The sequence below is a fragment of the Apis cerana genome, linkage group LG8, assembly GCF_029169275.1.
Source record: "Apis cerana isolate GH-2021 linkage group LG8, AcerK_1.0, whole genome shotgun sequence".
Classification (NCBI taxonomy): domain Eukaryota; kingdom Metazoa; phylum Arthropoda; class Insecta; order Hymenoptera; family Apidae; genus Apis; species Apis cerana.
This window is the reverse complement of record NC_083859.1, coordinates 9,108,259-9,133,616: the sequence shown is the minus strand read 5'-3', so window position 1 is coordinate 9,133,616 and position 25,358 is coordinate 9,108,259. Positions and strand designations below refer to the sequence as shown.

The window sequence follows — 25,358 nt, the reverse complement described above, 5'->3', positions numbered from 1 at the left end:
TGTAATAATCAGTATCTATTATTTATCATATAATAAGTATTGGAAATGAAGTGGTTCCACTGTATATTATTATAAAAATCTAAAAATTATAAAAATTTTTTAATGACTGCTTAATGAATTCTCATGAATTTTTGTCATTTTTGTATTTTTTTAATGTTTAATTTTTTATTTTTAATGATTATTTTATTAATATTCATAAGAAAATATAATATACATATATATATCAAATATTAGAATAATATAATACTTTTTCTTCTATGATTTTTTTAATTATATATACATATAATTTTCTTGAATGTTTTCTATATGCACGTAATTATTGTGTATATTTTTATATTTTGAATATAATTATATTTTATCAAACATATGTTCGTATTTTTTATGTTAGCGACCTTATATAATTAACGCATGTATATAAGATTAATATAATGTATAGATCAAATCTTTCTTTTTAATATTTATTTTTTCTTTATTTCTTAATGTAAATGTTTTTATTAAAAATTTAATTAATATAAAAAATTTTAAATTAAAAAAAAATAGATATAAAATTAATTACTAAAATAATAAATGTTATAATTCTTATTCGTAAGAATATATATACATATATGTATATATATGTAAATTAAATATCATATTTGATTTTAAGATACGTTATTATTAATTTAAAACATACGAATCAGCGTTATGTGCAAGGAATGTACGAATCAGCGTCACATATTAAAATAATATTACGAACTATATATAAAATTTTATATATATATTAGCAGTATATTATAAAAATTTTTAAATCGTAAATAAAATCTATACTTTAAAATATATATATTGTAATTTAAACAGTTTTTTTTTATTTCTTTTACCAGTATTGACTTTTATTCGTTATTCATCGAAAAATTACAGTTTAAGTTTCAAATTTTTTAACTATCAAAACATAACAATATACACAAAAAGAAGACAAAAAAGTTCAAATCAGAAGCAAGATTATGATAATTTTTAACTTACAATATAGTCTTCTTTAAATGTATCCATGATGATCTATTGCTCGTATATTACATATTTTGTACTAAAAATGTATTTATCAAAAAATAAAAAGAAGTAATTATCTCTTATTTTTTAATTTTTCAAAAATGAGAATTAATATATAAAATTAAATGAATATATCAATTAACTCGATATATTTATTAAATTTCACTTGTATTTTAGACAAAATAATTGATGATAAAAAATGATTTATACATCAAGTGTTTTGAATTTTTCAATATCAAAAATTATTTAATTGAGGATTATCAAAAAATAATTGAAATTCAAGTTTGTAGGCAGATAATAAAATAAATTTTATTATTTATACAAACTTATTTTATTTATACGTACATATAATGTACTTTTTTATTATGTTATACTTTTCTTTTTCTTGCCAGTCTAGTAAAAAAAAATATTGTAGTTTCTTATTAAAATTGTTATACATAAATTATGTAAGTCTTATCCATAAGAACATCCTAAAGTCTGCATAAAAGTCCGTTTTATTAAAAAAATCCAAGTATATCAAAATTGTCAATGTTTGTCATTTTCCACGTCCTGTACAAGAAAATAGATAATTATTTGATTTATATTTTTAATAAAACTTAAATATATTCAAATAATAAAAATAATTGATGAATTTTTACCTTTTCCCAAAGGTGATTTAATATCTGTAGTTCTTCTTTTATAGTTTATGCCTCTTCCTCCTATAATAAAAAATAAAAAATAATAAAAAAAAGATTAAAAATCTAATCACTTTATAAATTCTTTACAATCTCCACAATCAAAAATATAAAAAAAAATTGAAAATGTAATTATTGTATAAATAATGTCATGAAATTTTTAAAATAAAAAATATTAAACAATATTTATTTAAAATGTCAATAAAATTCAACTAAAATTATTTTTTTATTTAATTATTCTTTTTTAATACTTTAAAATATATTTAAAAATTAATTTTTAGAAATGACTCACTAATTGGCGGGAAATCATTAGGATTTAATGCATCGCTTTCTTGTGATCCAAGAAGAGCATGAGCTGAAATATTACAAAATATTTATTTATATTAATTATATAATTTATTGAATTATTTTATATAAATATACGTAATACTTACGCATCGTTCTTGGTGTACGTAATGGACGTGTTGGAATATTTAGCTAAAAGTTTATTTTTATATTATTTTGAGATTAATTTAAATAATTATAGTAATATTATAATAATATAAATACTTACTGCTGAATTATCAAAACTAGATGTACTGGCTTTACTATGATCAATTATGTCCAATGGTTTACACTCATTACGTCGTCGTTGTTCAATACCATAACTTCGTTCAGATACAATACTCCTGTGATCACCAGATACCTAAAATTGTAATTAAAAAATATTTAACAAAACGTGAATATTTGTTAAATAATTTTATATAAATAATAAAAATTAATAATTTATAGCTTACTCCATTCATTTCAAGAACTTTCAGCCTGTCACTAATACTCATTTTTTTGATACGTTTATCAATACCACTAGCTTCTTTTCCACTTTTTTTGTCTTGATCACTAGATTGCAGAAATGGGGTTTCTTTTGGACGATGCACACCTTCAATCAATTTTATATTTAAATATTCACAACAATAGTCACATATTGTGAAACCCCATCTTTTTACTATAGATTTGCTACAGTATTGAGACATATCTATAATTTTATGAAACTATAAACAAACATAAAAAAAATTATTATTACTAAACAAATAGATAAATAAATATAATTTATAAAAATATTTGTTATTCTTACATCACATTCGAAACCACGTGTATTGCATAAAAAGTCTTTCGAAAATTCATTTTCTGCAACAATAAGAGGAATACTACGATCATCTACCTTTAGCACAGCAGCATTTCGCAATGCTCCAAATAGAGCTTCTATCGAATAAATTATAAAATCATCAATCGATCCATCTGAAATATAATTGTATTAGAAATATTATTTTTTATAACATTTAATAGTATAATATTGATTTTTGTTCTTACTGCTGGCATCAATCATTTTTATTAGCAGTGATTCCACAACAGGAGTCAAATCTTTTGCAGTGAATAATGGAGGAAATTTATTTCCAGTCTTGTTTGATTCTAAAAATTTGGTCAACTCATTAAACATATATGAAAAGTCACTTTGTCCATCTTCTAATTCTATGGGGATTTGGTGCGTTTGTTGACTAGTTTCAATTGCATCTCTTTTCCATCCTAATGGTATTTTCATCTTCAGCACTTCATGATATATATTCTCAACACCATTTTCAAGGCTAAATTGAGCAACTGCAAATTCTGCTGGACAAAACTCACATTTATTAATTCCTATTTCCCTTTTGTAGAACCAGTTTACATGTATAAATATAAATTTTAATTTTTGTAAATCTGTAACAAATGTTATTAAGTAATTAATGAATATTTAAAAAAAAAAGATTTAAAAAATTTAATATGGAATACATACTGTTATGTAATAAACCCATAGAAACAACAGAATCTATGTATTGTAGCATTTTTTGTTGGAACTCTTGTTCTTTTTTTGCATTTAATTCTACTTCACTCAAATCTTCTCCAATTGTAGTCTTCTTACTCATACTTCCTTGAGCTTTAATTTTGCTATCTTTTGCTTTGGCAATATAAATTCCTTTTTCTTGTGGTGAAATATTCTATATATGAGATTATAAAAACAATTATAATTTAATTAAATTGTTATTAAAAATTATAAATTCATCATAATTTTTTAATGTTATTTTAAATTTTATATTTAATAAAACAAAATCTTATTTTATTATCTTATTACAGTTAAAATGACCTTATTGTATGTTTACATTCAAAATGAATATTTCCTTGTGAAATGAAAATATTGATATGTTGACATAGTATTCAAAACGAACGAAATATTTTAATAATGAAATGTACGTAATCTTTTAGAATAATTCATTATTTTAAATAAGTAATCGAGTTCAATTTTTAAAAATTGTCTAAAATTATATTATAAAAAAATTATATAAATTCTTACCTTCCATTCTTCACTGCATCTTGGATCCGCTGCAACATCTTTTAAACTGTTAAAAGTTTCACCACGTCGTTGTTGTCGTCTTTGCCAATCAAGCATAAAGAAATAAAATGCGTTTTTTGACATATTGTACAAATTGTTGCAGACAGGTGTTGACCATGTGACTCGACAAGACTGTTCGTTTGTTTGAACTTACAATCGAATTTTATAGTATCCATAATCAGTTGACATTTGTTAGTAGTGCCACCTTCAATTCAAAAGAACTAATATTTTCGAATTCGAATTTTAAATTATTATCGTTTAATTTTTTAACTTTGAAATATACAAATAACAAGATTAGACTTTTATATGTATTATTATGAATGAAATAAACAGTTTTGCATAATTTTCAAGTATAAATTAAAAAAATAAAATATAAGAATGATTTTAATATATAATATTATGTAAAATTAAAAAAATTGAAATATAATTAGATAGCCATAGAAAAGAAATGTGTGAAAAGAATGTATTCTTTTCTTGTTCTATAGATATATAATGTAACGTCTTATTTGAAAATGAAACTTAATGAAATTTATCAAATCCGCATTTCTTTGTTAATCAATTTTTGCATTATGAATGATTTAAAGAAATGAAATAATCAATAAAAAAAAATTACATATTTTATTTTTTTTAGGTATACTTTTAATTTAATTAATTAGATTAAAACAAAAAAAAATAATTTTCTATAATTTTTATGAATTTTATTATATTATATATATATATATATATATATAAAATATTGATTCACGTACAATTTTTATATGAAGTATATTTACAAAAAATATTTTTTTTTTTTAAATTGATCACAAATGATTTTTATGAATAATGTTACTTTGAATTATTGTAATGCTTTAAATCATTTCACTAAATAATTTTTATAATTTATATTTTTCAATATATATTTTTTTGCATTTTTTTTCTATTCTACTTTTGATAACTTTTTTTAATTAATATTATAATAATTTTCTAAAAATATTTTCTCTATTAAAAATAATTTTTTAAGTAATATTATAATTTTATGTGTCATGATATTTTAGATAATATAGGATATTGAATAGTATAAATTAATTATTTAATAAATTAACAAATTTTAATTATTAACAAATCTATAAGGAAATATGAATAAGAAAATTATAATTGGAGAAAATTTGACTAAAATGGAAATTCAAAAAGAGAGCAAAAGTAGCAACAAAAAATACTATTTAGTATATAGATTCTATTATATCTATGTTTATTACATAATATTATTATATTATATTATATATTATATTATATATTTTATATTAAATTATTTTGTTGAAAAGAATTGATTAATTAATAGCATTTTTCTATTTATTACAACTATTTATTATAAATATATAAAAATTAAAATTAATACATGTGTGTAAATTCGTTATAAAAAAAGATTGCAAAAAAAAAATAAGAATTAACAAATATAAATTTTGCCTTGCAAAATTTGCAATTTAAAATTCAATTTAATCTTGTAAATGATATTGAGACTATAAGATATTCAAAAATATATTATGAAATGTATTATTAGGATGAAACTACTTAACAAATGCAATTAAATTTCCATATAATTAATAAAAGGGATAAATTGATTTTATATATTTTTTATATATTTAATAATTTGAGAAATTTTTAGAATTAAATCAATTCTTAAAATTAAAAATATTGCAAATAGTAAATATATAAATATACAATTTCACAAGATCTTTGAAAATTATTAATAAGTTATGGCATAATCATAATTTTAGATAATAAAGAGAGTTTTAATATCCTTGTTGTTTATTTCATTGATCAATATTTAAAAAATTTATTTAAAAAAAATATATAAGTATATATTTACATTACAAAATTTTTTTTATATACTAAAAAAAAAAATTTTTACAGAAAAAATTTTTTCGTCTGAAAGAAGACAATTTTTATATATATAATTTTTAATATCAAATTAATAAATAAATAATAATGTAAATTATTAGGGAAAATTATATATAAAATTAATAAATGAATAAATAAATTAGGAAAGTTTTGGTATTCATTTATCCAACGTTGCAAATTCCTGCAATTATTTTGTACAATAATTATAGTAAAATAAAAAATTTAATAATTAATTATAAATTAAAATTTCATCAAATTACGTGAAAATTTTGGATCTTTATAATTTCTATAAATATCTTCTAGAAATATGCTTATGGATACGTTAAATATATAAATGAATTAAATTTAATGTAAAAGTTAAATTATTCTTTATACGTAAGTGTTATAGTAAATTTTTTAGTTTTGATGATTCATTTTTTTAATAATAATAGATGAACAAATATATTTCTTTTAACTTCTCAATGATGGTAACTGTATCCCAATATTTTGTCACGAACAGCGGCAGCGGCCTTCTATATTTTTTCTTTTCTATATTTTCTACAAAAACAAAAATTACGTTTCATTAATCTGTTCATACAAATAGTGGTGTGTGTATTTTTCATATAGACATTCTTCAGAGAATGCCCATAGCAATTTTACATAAATTTCTTGAGGTACTTACGGATCTAAGGTATAGCTTACTAATTAATTATAATCTGACTGTAATTTGATCACAGATTTAAATAGATCTACCTGATAATGCAATTCTATTTGAATGTGTTGTTTAACAACTCGTTGCAGTATTATTGAAATTAGTCTAGAAATACGTTCGTTAAAGAAATGCCAATCAAAAAATGAGCGGGAATAATGTTTTGAAAGATTTGAAATGAAATTGGATGATAGAAAAATAAATAGACAGAAATTTAATATTTTCAATTTTGATCGTAAATTGAACTATTAATTATTCGTGAACAATTTTTTTTTCACTCAATGAAATGTATTTAAATGATTTAATGATTGTTTTCCATTATTCTTTGCCTGATGAGAAAATGTTCTCGAGATTTACTTTTCGAATGCAATTTTTAAATCAAATCAGTTGAATCGATAAATTAATTTAATATATTAGCATGCTGCTTTTGTGCATCTGTTTTTATCTATATTTCGGATTCATCATAAATGTTTTTAATATGCATAATTTCTTATTTAGTGAAAAATATTATGGAATTGATAAAAAATTTTACGATATTAAAATAGAGTATATTACTTTCTCGAATAGTGAAAAACAATTCTACATAATTCTATTGGCGCAAGGTTAATGACCTTTAACGCACTATAAGATTTCGTACATGATAATTTAATTTTTATACAAATATTCTTAGTCCATTGAAGAATAGAGAATAGTCAATGAAAACAGCACAAAATCGATCAACATCTACCTTTACCGATGGAATTATAGATCTGTGAGTTTAATATTTATCGATGAAATTCAAGTTTGAATAAGTATTTTCCACGACATTGACATATATGGAAATGATGGGTGATGTTGATATTTTTTACAAAACATTTATGACCTATATTTGTTTATGCGATGTCTTTATGTAAAAGCAATTGTTTTAAAGTTGGAGTCGATGTTGACGGAATTGCTTGTGATATGAGATGACATGTAATTTTTCAACCTGTTGTGCAAAAATAAATCTTTAATCTTCAATATCTTCGTATTCGACAAGATATTCCTATGATTTTCTCATATTAATTCACATTTTCGAAATAAAGATATTCATTAGAAAATCGTTGACGATATCATCTAATGATCGAATTTGTAATTGTTTATAATTTGTTATTGACTCCGTCAAATTGTCCTGTATCGCTGAATATAAAAAAGAGATAAAAAAGTGGCATAGCGTAGTATGACCGTGCATTTATTATATTTTTTTTAAATGGTTCATATAGCTTCATAATTATCTTCCTGATGAATATCCTGATTTTGATTTTTCTAAATAATGGTATAATAATATAATTTTTAATTTGGCAATAATATAGAATTTTTAAATTGGCAAATTGTTATTCATAGATAAAAACTATGTATTTGCTTTTAATTGTTTAATTAATTATTGATGTCATCGTAGAATTCTGGTTGTCTTCATTTCCTCATAATTTTATAATTTGTAAATTAATGTAATCTTTTAATGTAATCCTGCAATTTAATGCATTTTTTCAATCTATATAAATTCTTATCAAATTTTCGTTTAAATTTTAAATCATAAATATGCACGAATTTGCAATTATGCTTATGTTTATTTTTTCTTTTTTTTATTTTTCAACCTTTTTATCAACACAAATTAAAATAAAAAGAAAAAAAAAGAGAAAGTTTCTTTGTAAAGATTGATTAGTACTTCGTAAATAATAAATTTACCTTTGATTGAATTTCACCGTTATCGATAATTACCATCTGTTGTCCTTAGAGATGACTGTTGACTTGTGTATTCTGGATTTTGTGATTTTATCTGGCATTCGATTACTTTGGTTATACAAAAATGAAATCTTGTACACATAGAACTATAGTTCATTCACGCACTACACTCCATAGACAATGTTAATGGAGAAAGTAAAATCTTATTTTTATTTAGCATAAATTGTATCTTTCGTTTTTATATAGATACGCATATAGTAATAATATTGTAACACTGATAGTAACAAATGAAATTCAACTTGAAAACAATCTTTTTAAAAAAAAGTATCTTGATTTTAATCAAATTCATCAACAATATAGAAAAATTTTAAAAACAAATTAATAAATCAATTAATTTTTGGCAGAATAAAAATGAAATAATAATGAACGAATAAAAATATTTTTATGGATATAATTCTGTTCACGATTTGTTAATAAAAAAAAAATTAAATCATCTCTACTATTTTAATACTAAACAAAAATTTAACTTATCTTAAGTAGATAACATCATTTATCGATAATATCATAGTTTTCTTCTGTCCATCGTAACAATGAAATGTAGATACCGACATTTTTGCGAATGAAACGCGCGAAATTGTCATACTTTGAATAAACATATGTGCTTAGAATATTTGCAAATAATATGTATACATTTAAAACATTGATAATAAAACATATGTATTTCAAATAACATATTCGTGCATAAATACAATCAAACACATATCTAACTTCGACGCATTTATATTATTCAATATATCAATTAAACTGATAACCAGTACGATTGACAAAGTTATATTGTCAATTGATGAACAATCGACAATGGCATAGGTAAAGTAAATATTATGATGTTGTTTATGATGTCATTTTTGAGATAAATATATTTTTTGTTCTTTTAATAAATCACGAAAAATATTAGAAATATTTTTTATGATGATTTTATATTTTATATATTTTATATATATATATATATATATATATATACACATCATATATTATATATATATTTATTATTTTATCAACAAATATAATAAAATATATTCACAAATACAATGTTAATTTAAATTATTCGAAATTCACTTTTAAATTCACTTTAAATTCACCAATATAATTTTTTCACTCTTTTCACGCTGGAATTTTTTTTTACGATGCATTTTAGTTATTTCTCAAATGGTTTCTTTCTGATAGGATTTTTTGTACGATTGTTATGAAAAAATATTACACGCATAGTATCTAATTTTATATTGAGTATAATGAAGAAACAAAATTGAAAACTATTGAATTTATATATCATATATTTATATTTTCTTTAGTTCTCTACTAGTAAATTCCAATATGAAATGGCAATACGTAGAGAGGGAATCATTGAGATTGGTGGGGAGTGCATTATTTGACATGATGCGATACCGATGCTGCCATCTATTGATATTTCATGATACTACACAGTATGAATAACCTCGATGATGACGCGTACCACGGAAAATTTTCTGACAACTCTGATTTCTTTATTTTTTTGTCAATTGATTGTTTCGAGTTATTTTAAATTATTGTTTTAAATATTCTTGAGAAATTGACGGCATAGCAACCGAAATTTTGTTTGTTATGAAATATAATTCAGTTTGCATTTTACATTAATTTATTCATACAAATTTCAAAATATATTATGTTATATTAAATATATAATGAATGTTGCTTCTGTTGCAAAATTGACGATTTAAATATGTCTCAAAATCCTCGTAATTCAAGTGCTAATTATATAAAAGAAAAAGTTATATTAGAGCCCGAAGTAAGCTGCGAGAAAGACGTAGTGAAACGATCGCAAGCCGGACAACAAATCGAGGAAGCGAAGCTTAAGCAAATCTCGACGTAAAATTCATTTCCATTATTTAATGACAAATTTTTAAATTATATTTCCTTAAAAATATCCCACTTCAGCTTGAGAAAATATCAAAACATAAATGGTACTTCGAGAATATTAAAAAACAAGGATATACATAGACTAAAAACGCAAAATCTAAAAGTGCCAAAAATCCCAAAGAAAATCGTCAATATCGTCAACATTTTGCAGCACAAAAATTTTCTGGATATGGTTGATCGATTTTTTAAACCAAGTATTAATAAATATCTGCGAAAGAAAAATTTTCGATTGAAAAAATCCAATATGAGCAAAAATCATGAGGTTAAGATTCTTTTCTCGAATTTTGGCAATTAAATTTTTTAATTTATCGAGCGAATAAAAGATCATTGTTGTTTAATTTTTTGCTTCATGTTTTCTTTTCTATATAAATATTTATCTCATAATAAATGATAAGTCTTACTTGAAAATATTCTTAAAATAAATTGTATTTTATTATATGTGTCCGTTTAAAGTTAATTATGTGAACACATTCTTGTCAAATGATTTATATCGCAATATCAAAAATATTTACGAACATTTCACAATTCACTGTCTTTTATGCGGTTAAAATGTGCGCATTTAACGTATCTTCTCTTACAAGCTATTTTTATAGATCTCATAGAGTTCATAAAAATTAAAACTAAATTTATTTATACTAAACAAGGAACTTCCGATAAAAACGTTACACATATCTATCAATGGTGGGAATAAAACTTTTGAATTCGTTTAAAGATAGAGATTTTACAATCTCTATTCTTCTTTTAAAATTTAAAGTTTGCTTTCAATATCGTCATATATTACAGCTGGGTTTGCAGCAGCCCATTTTTCCTTGAATGCCAATTTTTCTTTCTTGGGCTTAGTCTTCAAACTTTGGATACCGGCATAATGCTCTTCGATCTCTTTCAGAGATCTTCCTTCCGTTTCTGGCAATATGAAGTAGAGTAGAATACCACCGACGAAATTGATCAAAGCGTAAAAGAAAAACGTTCCAGGTAAGGACATTCCATTGACCATGTAGAGAAATATTTTATTTGAGACAGAATTGAAGATGTAGCCTATAGAACCGGAAATTCCTGTCGCGCTACTTCGTACCTGGAATAAAATAAAAAATTAGTTTCAAAAAATACAACCGTATTGTTTCAATTGCGATCTTTATATCAAAATCGTTACTTTAATTAAATAAATATTTTTGAAATTGATAATTGAAATTCAGCCTGGATATATATTTGCAAAGAATTTATACATTGCAATTTATAATCATTTAATCAGCTGATCATTTCTTTTCTTCTTTCAACAATAGAATTGTCGGAAATACAACAAGAAAAAGGAAAATTAGGAACTTTCGTGAAAAAACATTGACTTTGTGTGAAGTATTTCGATATTTTGCTATCTTATTTCTGTGCATGTTTACTTACATTTTTATAAATTTTTTTAAAGGGTATATGTGATAAAAACAAAATATTTAAATTATGAAATATTCAAAATTTGATTTTGCATAAATATTCGCAATCTAATTATATATTTTTGCTTTTGGATTAAATTTAATTCTTATGTCAATATCATTTTATTTAATATAAAACTAAAACTTTATTTTCCCTTCAACAGAGAATTGAGACTTTGAAATCCACCTAAATTGTTTTCACTTTTCATTTAATTAAGCTTGGATTTGATTATTAAAAAATTACTAAAATTAGAAATTTAACAGTCTACAATTTTGATTATTGGGATAACAATTAAATTTGGATTTGAATTTAACAAACTCACGTTCACAGGAAAAACCTCTCCTGCCAGAACCCAAGGGAGTAACCTGATCCCTCCATGAGATAAGAAAGCAGCACCGATCAACAGTGTAGTGGGAAACCATGTGAGATTTTCAGAGTTAATGATGCGACTATCATCCAAGTATCCATAAATTGCCGCTAAACAAAAACAAAGGCCCGTTCCACCAACGGACAGAAAAGATAATAATCGTTTACCAGCAAAATGAATAACAAACACGCAAATCATCGTGCCTATTAATTCAGCTAGACCGAGGAATACAGCAGCCGTATATTTTTCGATTGGCGTGTGCAGTTTCATGAAAATCATCACAGCGTAAGTTTGAAGGGTGTTGGTGCCACCGAAATTGCCTATGAAGAAGGCACTGGTCACCAAAAGAAAGGGTGTGTAGAAGGTTTTCTTGCTGTAGGATTTCCATATTTTCTCCTGAGATGCTGCAGGTTTGTTCACGTCCTCACAAATAATTTGCAACTCTGATTTCACCTGAGCTGGACTGACCCAACCTCGAAGCCAGCAGAGAGCTTGTTCTGCCTCTTTCTGTCTTCCTTTTGCTAAAAAGATGTTTTTTTTTAATATCTCAATTGCAATTTATCTGATACTTGAGTATCAGATATTTTGGGTATAGACTTCTTTTTTTTAATGTAAATATTTGAAGATTATATTAAGAGCGACAATAGATTAGAATTGAGAAAATTGTGAAAACTTTTTTAAATAGAAGGTTTATAATTGCTATTTACTTCTATTTATTCTGATCCATTTCTTGGATATATAATAATCTGATCTTTAGTTATCGCATAATAAATTTCATTTTTGATAACGTACTTAAGAAAATATTTATATATAGAAAGATTTTTCGATTAAAACGAATCTAAACACGATCTGTTTATTTTATTCATTTTCAAAAATATCAATATATAATTATATATTAATAATATTTTCATAAATGTATAATGAAAGATAAAAAAAAATTTGTTTTCATTGATTATCTTTACGCTTGCTTGTATCAAAGATCTTAAAAAAAAAATAGTTACATAATGAATCATTATTTAACATCATTTATAAATTTAATTATTTGTTAAATTGTGTGCATCATTAACAACACTTTAAAATTGCACGAACATAATACATATATATATATATATATAATAATAACAGACGTCTCTTAATTAACAATAACTTAATAAGGATGGTGTAATGAGGCGTTGAAAGAACATTAAATAAGAAAATTTACCAGCAAGCCAATAAGGACTTTCGGGCACGGCACAGAGAGCAAGAAAGCATATTAGCGGATAGATCAAATTGACAAGTGTCACAGTCCTCCAGTTACCCAATTTGCCACCTAACATCTGAGTGAAAATGCCTAAAATAATGGACATGGTGGAGGTGGCGGATAACATGCCACGTAAGTGGGGCTGCGTAACTTCCGCCACGTAGGTCATCACAGGTGCCTCAAGGAGGCCTCCTGTTAGGCCCGTCATGGCCAATGCTACGAATAACATTCCAGCTGTTGTAGCGTAATAATAAATAACCCAGGCTGCCACGAATGGAAGTGTGGTAAGCATCATGCTCCTTTTTCGTCCTATGAATTGCGACACTGGCCCGCTGGCAAAGCAACCGATCGGGACCAGGAACAAGTTCAGACTACCTATATTGGTAAAAAGAAAATTCATTGTTTAAACGATTTAGGTTCCCTTTTGAACTTTTTTTTTATTTATATAGGAAAATTGTGGAACAAAATGAACTTCGAGATAATTTTTGCAATGATTGAAATTAATATTCACAATCTTTTTGATAGAAGGTTTATTAGAACATAAAATTTCATTAAAACTGCACATTTCATTTTGAAAATTAAGCCTATTTTTTTCCTTTAATTTATTATATTCCGTATTAAAATTGCTTGAAAAGAAAAATCCGCCTTAAGTTTTGAGCTCTTATATCCTCATTTATATCTTTACTACCGTGTACTATTATAAAAATTGCAATTATTACTAAAAGGAAAATTCCTGTGAAAAGAATCAAGTTAGCTTTATTATTTTGCTACATTCTCGCTTATAATATTATTATCTACACATGATTTAAATATAATAATCGCAAAACAGAATAATATCGACGACTCTTAAATTATTTTGTCTTTATCACACATGGGATAAAAATTATATAATATGTGTAATATAAGTAGTTCTGTTAAAAAAAAATTGTTTACAATTTGAATACGAAATTCTATTGTTTGAATGAAATATCGTTCGGGGAAACAAGGTAGTATTCACGTTCGGCAATTTTGTTTTGTTTCGTAAGAAGCAAGGTAAACGAGATGCTCACTGATCCACGTCAATTCCTCTATGGAAACTGGAATCTCGGCGTTGTCCTTCTGCAACTCGGGGATAAGGATGGTGGAAAATCCCAAAGTGGATCCAAATGTGATCATCAACAGATTTTTCGCACTGACTGCGCAGAATTGTGGAAATGCTTGGCGAAGTTTCGATATTGGATGATTCTCAGAGGTGCCATTTAAATCAGCTTGTGACATCTTTTCATCGTTCCTGAAACGTGAACCAAAATGATTACAAAAATACGTTACAAAAATAAGCGTCGAGTTTATGTGATTTCAGAGAGATCAAATTAATTCAACTTTCTATCGAGATCGCTGATCGAAGAATATCTGACCTTTTAAGAATCGTATTTTCTGAAAAAAAAAAAATTAAAAATTTCCAATTGTGGAATATTTGATAGAATACAAAAGAAGTTATTGCTGCTTGCACTCTTTCCTAGTGGGATCTTATAAGTGAAGTTATAATTTGACATTCGTTAAAATTATCGTTTCTTTTAAAATTACAATTTTTTACTCGTATCATTTTCATTAGCATATTCTACAGAAATATCAGATCTTTTTGCAGTTCTCAACACATTCAATGCGAATGATACGAACGTATAATACATAATTTTTTATTCTATCGGCGGATGACGCGAACATATCCGTCACGAAGATTTTCTATCCAGCGGATGACGCTGGATACGATGGCGTCATAAGTTTTCTTCCAAAGAGTTTTCCAATATCTGTATTGATGTGCTGAAGCAGACAATAAAAATTGGGAAAAATCCAAGGAAAAATTCTAATATCCAACATTATATCCTATTCGTACATCCTATAAAGACTTTAAAAAAATATCAAAATGTATAAAAAAGATCATCGATTTTTAGATGTTGTTAGATTGAATGTGTTAACTCGAAGTAATATTGTTATTTATTTATTTATATCGGCTCTTAGATCTTTTTAAAATTTTATTTACATTCTCGATCGAATTTATCGACCAAAACATAATCATTCGTGCAATGTAACTGAGAGTTAACGATTAAATAAATTTAATCTGTATTTTATTCATTTGATCGAGATAGTAAAATTCCAAAATTTTTTTCAATTTAGAATTGAGTTAATAGCACTCAGGTTGATGATTATTTAATTATGCTTTATCGTGCTGTAATTTAAAACGTGTCCTCCATCCAATTCTAATCCGTTCTCTATGCGCTTATGCTTAACAGATTATCAAGGTTGCAAATCGAAGCGAATCTTCTGCGATCTGTCGATTAAAATTTGTTTTATTAACGAATAATTAATAAAGACTTTATTTCCTTTTTCATCGAGTTTTCTCCAAATTTTTTTTTTTAAATTTAGACATTTTTTTTTCTTTGTCTATCTAAATCGTTTTTATTCATCTTTCGACGCGGAAAAGTATTACAATTTTTTAAAGGAAAAGAAGAAAGAGAAAAAGATTCCTCGCTTTCTTTCAATTCCAACAATTTCTTTTACATGTTGTTAGACTTGGCGTCATTGACATAGATTTTCTTCAGCGTGAAAGGTTCAGAGTTACATAAGATTTGTTGCACGTTTTTTGCACGTTTTGCGTAATTTTAAAGGGAAATTGGCTTTGGAATTCGATTTGCGATCCGATCCGAAACGATTTGTATAACTTATATCTCGTTTTACATCTGCGTTCGTTCCATTCGTCAATTTTGTGGGAAAAAAAGTTTTCCATACGAAAAAATTTCCAAAGAAAGATTGTGTTATTTAGATAAAATCGAAAAATTTATCGATGAATTGCAAATAAGCGAGAAGAACAAAGTTCGAAGATAACATCATTTTTAATTTTGAAAAATGATCGTCTTTCGCTATATCTATTTTAAAATATTTATATTTATTATCATTGTTTAATAATTTGTTAATTGATGTATATAGAGTGTTAATGTATTTGCATAACGTCTTTGGAAAATCCGAGTTGAAGTAACGTTCTCTGTCACATCGTCATCTCTATTTTCATGTTGGTTTATTTAATGCAAACTTCGATTGTTTGTAACTTGATAAATAATATTTTTTGTACACTTTTGCTTTTGTTTTCGTCCCTAGAATAGATTCTTTAAATACATATATATATATGCTTTAGCATCTGTAAATATAGAGTATTTGTGAATGATCATCGATAGATAGATTGATATTAAACAAACAAATATAAAATTTGATACGAAAAATTTCGTTTGATATATTCTTCATTAAGTTATAAACAGTTTAATTTAAATTAAAACGAAAGTTGAAACAAAATGTGAATTTAAAATCTAATATTCAATTTTATTCAATTCAAAATTAAATTATTTTTATATTTGTTTAAAATTGATTTTTCAAAGATCGATCGTGATTTATTTATTACACGAAAATATATAAAAATAAATAAAAAGAAAAAAAAATTATGTTTAAAATTTGTCACGCTATAATAATCGTAATGATTATTGCAATTTTCGAGAATAAATAAAATTTGATAATATAATATCAATACAATTAGCATAAGTGCTATCATCGTTCTCTCTCTCCAATTGTCTATTCTCGACTACTGAGTCGTTGCCCTTGCCAATGTACATACGCGATCGATGGCGCTCGTATAAATATAGCGCGCGTATATATGCGACGAATTTATTTAAATTCTGAATTTCATCAATTAAGATCGATCGATATATTTTGACACATTTTTCAAATACATCTTCACATATTTTTCTAAAGAAACAAACTTTTTCCTGATCTCATATCGATTGAACATTCTTGTAACAAGAAAATTGTGATACATGCGTGGAATCGAGCGATGGATCCAACCATGCAAAACTAAAAGCGATATAACATGTTCCAGTGTATAGTTGCCGGACGACCATAGCATATCATCCTTTCTACCACTAAAAGTAGCTCAATTGCGACGAATTTCCACAGGAGGATAATACGTGACATTATCCCCACTGCCATTGCTAGATACAAGTCACGTGATCAGACATCCGCCAAAACCAAGCAACGTGTCACATGACATGCCTCTGCCTAATGTACCAATGACAATGAGGATAATGTGACGTCATGTGATCAGATACCCGTCCAAACCAAGCACCGTGTCGTACGATTTGCCTCCGTCAACGTATCAATGATAGTGAGGATAATTTGACGTCACGTATTTTTTTTTAATGAAAATTAAGCAGATACACGTACGTCAAAACCAAGCAATGTGTCATATGACGTGCCTCTGCTTAATGTATCAATGACAGTAAGGATAATGTGACGTCAGGTGATCAAATACCCCTTCAAATCAAGTAACGTATCGTATATCGTGCCTCTGTCTAATGTATCAATGACAGTGAGAATAATGTAATATCACGTATTATTTTCTAGTGGAAATTAAAGCAAATCTAGTGGAATCTAAAGCAAATACACATATGTGATCAAACACTTGTCCAAATAAGTGTCGTACAACGTGCCAATTATAGTAAGGTTATGTAATCTTTTTTTATAAATTAAATAAAAGCATCACATAATTATGCATCCATCAAAAGCAAGTAACGTGTCTCACGACATGCCTAAGGTATCAATGAGAATAATGTGATATCACTTAATTTTTTCTAAAGGACATAAGGCAGAGAAGAGATGATGTGATGCTTGATTTTGATCATGTGACGTATTTCTTACGTGACTGGCTAACGTGTAATGACAGTAAGTATAATACGACATTACATATTCTTATTCTTGGTGGAAATTTGCCGTATTTGAGCCATTTTTAGAGAGAGCAATTATGTTTCATATGTTTCGTGATGATAAAATGTCATGAAATTTAAAGTTCTTATTTTTTTTTTTTCTTCACTAACTTTCATTCCCTTTTTTCATGTTCTTATCGCTTTCCAAAAAATTTTTTCCAATATGATAAATCGACGGTGATAAATTGAACGATTTTATCGATCAAATTGAATCACAACTCATCGAACAAAATTTAAAACACGTATACTTACTGACAAAAATTAAGAAACAAATTAATCATTTCTTTATTTTTTTTCTATGTTTTTTTTATGTCTACTTTAGTCTTTATATAAGCATAATATATAGATAAAAAAAAATTTGAAAAAAATTCATTGCTCGTAGATGTATGGATTTTTATCTTTTCCCAGATTATTTTTAGTTATTTCAAATCATATCATTCATCTCGGACGATGAGAAATAATAAATGTATCTTATATGTAGATTAGTTTGTTTCTTACCTTACTTAAACAATTCAACAAATCAAGTTTCAAATCACATTCCCATCTTGAAAATCATCCACGACATTGATTTATCGAGATGGAAAAATTCGACTAATCGTATTTAACAAAAACAAAATTGCGATCAAAAAAAAAGCAATTCGTGTAGTAATTAATCAATTAATCATTTTATATTTTACATATCATTTTATATTTTATATTTTATATTTTTTACATCCCAATATTAATAAGTAATATTAGAATATGGCGATATGTTCTTTCTTTTTTTTGTAAAGAAGGAAATGTAATGTTCCATAAAGATAATAATATTTGAATAAATAATACCAGGCAAATATAATAATACGATAAATCATAATAAAGATACCGATTGAAGAATATTTTAATACTGAGAATAAGAGATAACAATAAAAGAAGCATTATCCGTTTGTTTATTTTCTTCATCCGTTATATCCGTGTTGCAATTTCATTTTTAAAAGTTGTAGTTTATTTGTACAGATGAAAGTATTTTATAAAAAAAAAAAAAAAAATGAAATTGAAAACGTGTTTCATATATTTTTCTATATTCTATCTTCTTTAATCTTTCCAATATTTTTGTATTTTTATATTTTTTTCAATTTTTTTTTATCTATTGGAAAGAATCTAAGTATCTAATCTAGGAAGTATTAAGGGATTAATAATTATCTTCGAAAAATATTAAAAATTAATGTGATTTCTGTCACTTTCTTTTCCTTCTTTTGATTTTTAAATGATCAATTATCATCAAGAATCATCGACAAATAATCGAGCATTATTAAGAATAGTCTTAAATCTATGATTTTATCAAAATATAATTTTCGATTATCTCTTTTGATCTTTTGAAACTATAATCAGTATAATTCTTAAATGACATCATGTAACAACCTTCATGGTGGCTAGTTTCAATTATAAATGCGTCATCATCAAGAAAAATCTTTAATGATCCGAATTTCATGAAAGATTCATGGTTTTGAATAAATTAATGGGAAGAATTAAAGAAACAATTATGAAAAAAGAAGAAAGAAAAAAATGAAAAATTTAATAAAAATAAAAAGAAGTTAAAAATTATTTATATCCAAGTACAAAATATTTTGTTATAAATATAAAGAAATTGAAAAGAAAGAAAACGACACGTGAAAATAATTCATACACTCTATTTTTATAAACTAATCTCTTAAAAAATAAAAAGGAAAAAAAAAAGAAATATTTGAATTAGAATTATACTTTTTCTTTTAAATCTAACTTTCCTTTAGATAGATAATTGTTGAAAAGAAAATAAATATTGTTGAAACGAATGATCGTTGTCTCTTATCATTCATATTTATGATTCAACTGTGACAATTTATGACAGATTTATTTATTTATTGACAAGCTTATAATAATCCTTCATAGAAAGATATTCTATTCAATTTATATAATAATTACGCAAAATTTTGTTCTTAATTTTTTGTCCACGTGCCTCAAGATTTCTTCAAATTATTGCGCGATCGAATATTGAAAATTTGAGAAAGTGGAATTTTTTTTTCTTTCTCTTTGGCTATTCATATCTACCCAAAGTAGGACTGTTATTTTTAACCATGTTGATTAAGTCGTGTCTAGAATTTATAATTTCATTCTTATCCATATGTCTTATCCTTAATAACGTTAAGGAAATAATCACATAATTACGCGACCAAGGACGAACTAGCATATTTTTGTTTCGTTTTTTATGAAACGATATTTCACGCAGTAATTTATTGCTGAAATAATCGATTTGAAATTTAATTCGATGCACTTTTGAATTCTACGAATTCCTCGTTTTTTTATGACATGTTTTTTTCATGCTAAATTTATCCTTTCAAGTCTGGATTTTTTTCTTGGCCTGTAAAAATATCTTCTCAGAGTTAAGTATGTAAAAAGAAAAAAGAAAAAAAAAAAAGTAGGTCGAAACTTTTAAATTCGAATTCAAAACTTTTGAAACGTACGAAATCCAAGAAAATTTAGTTATAATTTGTAAAATTTTTTGAATTTGAATTTGCAAGAAATCATTGATGTATAAATTGAATTTAAAATAGATGAACTATGTTCTATCGAGGTAATAATTAATAATATAATCATATTATGTTGTTGACAGTGTAATAAAAAAAAAAATATAATGATCTTCTGAGAAAATTTTTTCTGCTTCTTTGTTAATTATTTAAATTGAAATATTAAATAATTGGTTTTTCCAGTTGACATTGAAATATATAACGAGCATTGCGAATAAAGAAATTTGAAATTTATTAGTCATTCACATGATAAAAATAAACTTAACAAAGAATACAATACTTTTTATATGTAATATAATTAATTATTTAATTATTACAATTCTTGAATAATCTGATATAATTTTTCATTTTTCACATTAAATTTCCATATCAAGATTTTATATTATTCACACTTGATTAACGATTTGGATGTAGCTTTCAAATATTTTTTTCTAAAATAAAAAATACTATCGAATATTATTAAATAATAATAATCTATAAATAAAGAAAGTAAAGTGTGCTTCTAAGAAAAAATTTTTTTTTCTATAAAATACTATCGAATATTATTAAATAATAATATTCTATAAATAAAAGAAATAAGTGTGCTTCTAAGAAAATTTGTAGATATTATATATTATATATAAAAAATAAATAACAATACTTTTTATAATAAAAAAGATTTCATTTAAGTTTTAAATTTCAACTTAAATTTTTCTATAAAATACTATCGAATATTATTAAATAATAATATTCTATAAATAAAAGAAATAAGTGTGCTTCTAAGAAAATTTGTAGATATTATATATTATTACATATAAAAAATAAATAACAACACTTTTTATAATAAAAAAGATTTCATTTAAGTTTTAAACTTTAACTTTCTTGTTCAAATCAAATGATGTACAAATAATGTATGAGAGACTATAATGACTAGGATCAATTAACATAGATATAACTATTTCTTTGTAAAAATTTTACTTTTAGGTGTAAAAAATAAATTGAAACAAATTTGTTAATTGAACGTTCCTCGATACATGTCCATTGACTATTCATCGAGCACCTTGATTAAATATAATTGGGCAGAGGAATGAATAACAAAAGAACTATAAGAAACATCGTTATTGAATTTGCTACAACCATAAGCTAATATGTCACATGATGACATGAAAAGAATTGCGCAAAGCCCAACAGCATGACATTCACTGAAAGAAATCGATATCGCATTATTATACATCGATCTCTGTGTATTTTTGTGAAAGTGTGATTTGTTATTAACAATTCGAATTATTCTCAGAATTTCATCTTTATGAATCGTTCAAATTTATTTTCGAAAATTAGATTCATTTAAAGATTTAAAATTTTCAAGTATTTTTTACTTCTGAGAATCTGAATTTTTTTCATGCCATATATATTTTGATTTTCTGAAATTTTTAATGTTAATTTAAATTTATTATTTGCAATTCCAAGATCTTGAATATTTATTTAAATTTTTGGAATTATTAAATGAAATGAATATTTAAATGTATGACGAAATTTTCAGTATTTCAATTTTTAAAATATTGAATATTAAAATATTTATATCAACATTTCATTCTTGTTCAACAATTTAATTTTACTTTTATCGATACGGAATAATTTCCAGATAATTAATAGTAAGAATAAAAAACCGTGGCTATAAATATGAAACAATATCGCATTACATAACATGCAACAAACTATTGTTGGTGGTCTGAGAAACAAAAAATATAAAGTAGTAAAGGTAAGTAGACTTTTTTCTACGATGAAAATTTTATCATTCTAATTATTATAATTCGTTTCGCTAAAGCAATCAATCCAAAGAAGAAAAAAATAAGAAACGAAGTTATAATCTCGATCGAAAAAGAATTAATAAATCATTTGTCATACATTTTACAATTTACAATTAAAAAAAAATTTTATGTTCAATTTAATATTTTATCTACTATTTTCATTTCGAATAGCATTAGTACACCATTTGCAGTAAAAAGATGAATAATTACAATAGTTTAAGATAAGAATGATATTAATTATCAGGCAGTATTTAGCGATTAAAAACTAAAAATTTTATTTACACAAATTTTGCTAATTCTTTGAAAGCCAAAAACGAAAAATTCATTGTTTAATCTTTTCGAGACATATTTTTTTTTAAAAATAAATATATAAAACTATAATAAAATAAAGATAAAAAATTTCAATAAGATTCGTGTTAGAAATATTTTTAATCCCTGTAAAGTTACTTAAGATCTTAATAATCTCGAAAAAATTAAATTAACATTAAGTAATGAAAAATTAATTATAAATTAAAATTTTTATTATTGTAAAATTTTGATAATTTTAAAATATTATAAAAAAGAAAATTATAAAATATTTTAAAAATATTCAGTACTTCAGTAATATTTAATAAGAATTTTATTTAATTATATAACAAAAAAATTTGTTTTATTATATATTTAAAATTAGAATATTTATGTAATTATATGTTCTTAAATTCTAACATGGGAACTTTCCTCTATATTTTTTCTCAATAATAAACACATTTAAAAAATTATTATATACTATATTATATCCAATTATATATTAAATAAAATAATTGTATACTTGTCCACTTATTTTTTTTTTATTTAAATATTGCAATTGATAATAATTAAGTTAAATAAAATATCAATAATTTAGTAAAAATTAATAATTCTTTAATTATTAATCTAATAAAAAATTATTAGATTAATAATTATTAGAAAAAAAAGAAAAAAAAGAAAAAATATACAAATAAAATAATTATTCGTTTGTAATGATTTTTTTATATAATAATTATTTTATATTTTTTTTATATTATAAAGAAATAAAAAATTTTAAGTAATTACATACCTGGTGCTATCGTTGTTTTTTGACTCTGTCATTTTTGATCGATATATTGTTGGTTACACGCAGTTTTCGATTTGCTATGGAAATTATTTTCGCATTCCTTATTTGACACGTTTTCTACAAATATTTATATTTTTCCGTATAAAATTTTTTATACGCCTGTCTAACAAAAAAACTCAAAACTGGAATAATAACATCAATGAATATGTTTTTAACGTTTTCACAAAAAGTTAATTAATATTCTTCTTCTTCTTAAAATAAAAAAAAAGATGATATTGAAATTAAATGTAAAAATGATCTCAAGTGACTAGTTTTTTAACAAAAGTACTAAATAATTATATTATTTTTTTTCTTTTCTTTAAATCTTTCACATTTTTCCGTAATTTTTTCTTCAAATTTTCTTTTCCAAATGTTTTTATCCATTAAACCTTTCACTTTATTTTCATCACAGCCATAGGTGTATAAAGCAGTATCAATTCTCTTTACTTTCTCTTATCTAGTTCACCTTCACGAATCCAGTTTTTTTACCTCCAAAGTCCATTAATTTATCACGAAGAATTCAAATTAATCAAAAATTTAGCCACTATTTATGCATTTGATGACTTCAAGATTTAATAAGTGGTTCACAGATCACTCACCCACCGATTTTCATCCATAATTTTTATATTGAAAAAACTGCAGTTGTAAACATCATTCGTGATACTTTTCTCTTCTCCAATCAATTCCAATTAGAAAACTGTTCAAAAATGTCGATTATGTCGAACAATATAGAAATATCAATAATATGAAAACACCAGATTTAACTATCCTATCTTGTACTTCATTTTATTAATTTCTTGCGCTGGAACTGATCATCTGATCTTTGACTAAGTTCAAATAAATAAGGAAAGACTAGGTGAACCAAACACGATGACTTCCGTTCGGAAGTCAAGATGACAACAGCCTAATCCTCCGCTAGACTGTTGTCAGTCACACTAAATGACCAACGAAAGTGAGCAACTCATGTGTATATATGATTCCTCCTCCACTAAATGCGCGTTTACACAATAGCTTTCATAAACGAATACACGTGGTTTGCCCCTCTCTACGAATATTCCTTACATCTAACTTTACTATTAGTCTTTGTTTAGTTATAGACGGGGCAAGAACCGATGTTAATCTTCTTTGCAAATTGATCACCATGATCTGGTAACTGAATAACGATGATGAAAAAAAGTGTTAATGGTAGTGATGCGGAAATGAACATACTTGAATGGAAAATTGGATAGAATTGATGATTCTGTTGCAATAACAGGTAACAGGTAGTTATTACTATCAGGTTGCTTAAATTGGATATATAGTATGCAGGATATTATAAATTTATTTTTGAAAGTTTATTAAAGGAAGAATTCTTTCTAATTTTTAGAATTTAATTGAATCAAATAATGTTTCGTAATAACATTGAATATTTGTTTATTATAAATATTTCAAAATTTTGTAAAATGTTAGAAATTATTTAAAAAATAATAATTTTTTATGGCCTTGAAGTTCAAAGTTATTATACATTAATACATGTTATATACATTATTTATTATATACATGTTATTTTACATTAAATATTTATCAAATATCATTATATCAAGTAATTATTTCAAAAATTAAAAATTATACTTCATTGAATTATTAATTAACATAAAATATGAATGATCTGTTTATTATTTAATAGTCAGATTTAATTGAATACTCTGCAATTACAATTAGATTGCATTAAATGGATAATAACTAATTAATTAAAAAAAAAATCAATTCATTAACTTATTATTACCAATATTATTTGTTCTAGCAACAATAT

The 25,358-nt window shown here is 24.4% G+C and overlaps 2 protein-coding genes and 1 long non-coding RNA gene across 7 annotated transcripts in view; 1 reads left to right on the top strand and 2 right to left on the bottom strand.

Moving 5' to 3' along the window:
- The window catches only part of LOC107996446 (uncharacterized), a 30,688-nt gene that overhangs the window by 998 nt on the left and 4,332 nt on the right, over positions 1 to 25,358 (top strand). Inside the window, exons 1-2 of one of the 4 annotated variants that reach the window (XR_009830976.1) lie at positions 14,617 to 17,690; positions 17,770 to 18,087. This is a non-coding gene — a long non-coding RNA (uncharacterized LOC107996446). Of the gene's footprint in view, positions 1 to 12,070; positions 18,088 to 24,648; positions 24,829 to 25,358 lie in introns of those variants that run through there. The other 3 variants (XR_009830978.1, XR_003697357.2, XR_003697358.2) reach the window with 3 other exon arrangements.
- Positions 1,307 to 8,539, bottom strand: LOC107996377 (protein maelstrom 2). 2 transcript variants are annotated; one of them, XM_062078743.1, is made up of 11 exons: positions 8,369 to 8,539; positions 4,060 to 4,303; positions 3,505 to 3,706; positions 3,045 to 3,428; positions 2,809 to 2,972; positions 2,474 to 2,725; positions 2,251 to 2,382; positions 2,132 to 2,174; positions 1,990 to 2,052; positions 1,662 to 1,721; positions 1,307 to 1,572 (listed from the first exon to the last, which is right to left on the bottom strand). In XM_062078743.1, the coding sequence occupies exons 2-11, from the start codon at positions 4,180 to 4,182 to the stop codon at positions 1,559 to 1,561; spliced, it is 1,437 nt and encodes a 478-aa protein (XP_061934727.1). In that variant the 5' UTR covers positions 4,183 to 4,303; positions 8,369 to 8,539; the 3' UTR covers positions 1,307 to 1,558. The 2 variants fall into 2 exon arrangements, with proteins under 2 accessions (XP_061934727.1, XP_028521855.2); XM_028666054.2 differs by lacking the exon at positions 8,369 to 8,539 and having other exon boundaries at positions 1,544 to 1,721; positions 4,060 to 4,258.
- LOC107996445 (facilitated trehalose transporter Tret1-like) lies at positions 10,727 to 24,557 on the bottom strand. Its single transcript, XM_017054490.3, has 5 exons — positions 23,531 to 24,557; positions 14,397 to 14,617; positions 13,309 to 13,722; positions 12,063 to 12,628; positions 10,727 to 11,390 (listed from the first exon to the last, which is right to left on the bottom strand). Exons 1-5 carry the CDS (start codon positions 23,560 to 23,562, stop codon positions 11,067 to 11,069), a joined length of 1,557 nt encoding a protein of 518 aa, XP_016909979.1. The 5' UTR covers positions 23,563 to 24,557; the 3' UTR covers positions 10,727 to 11,066.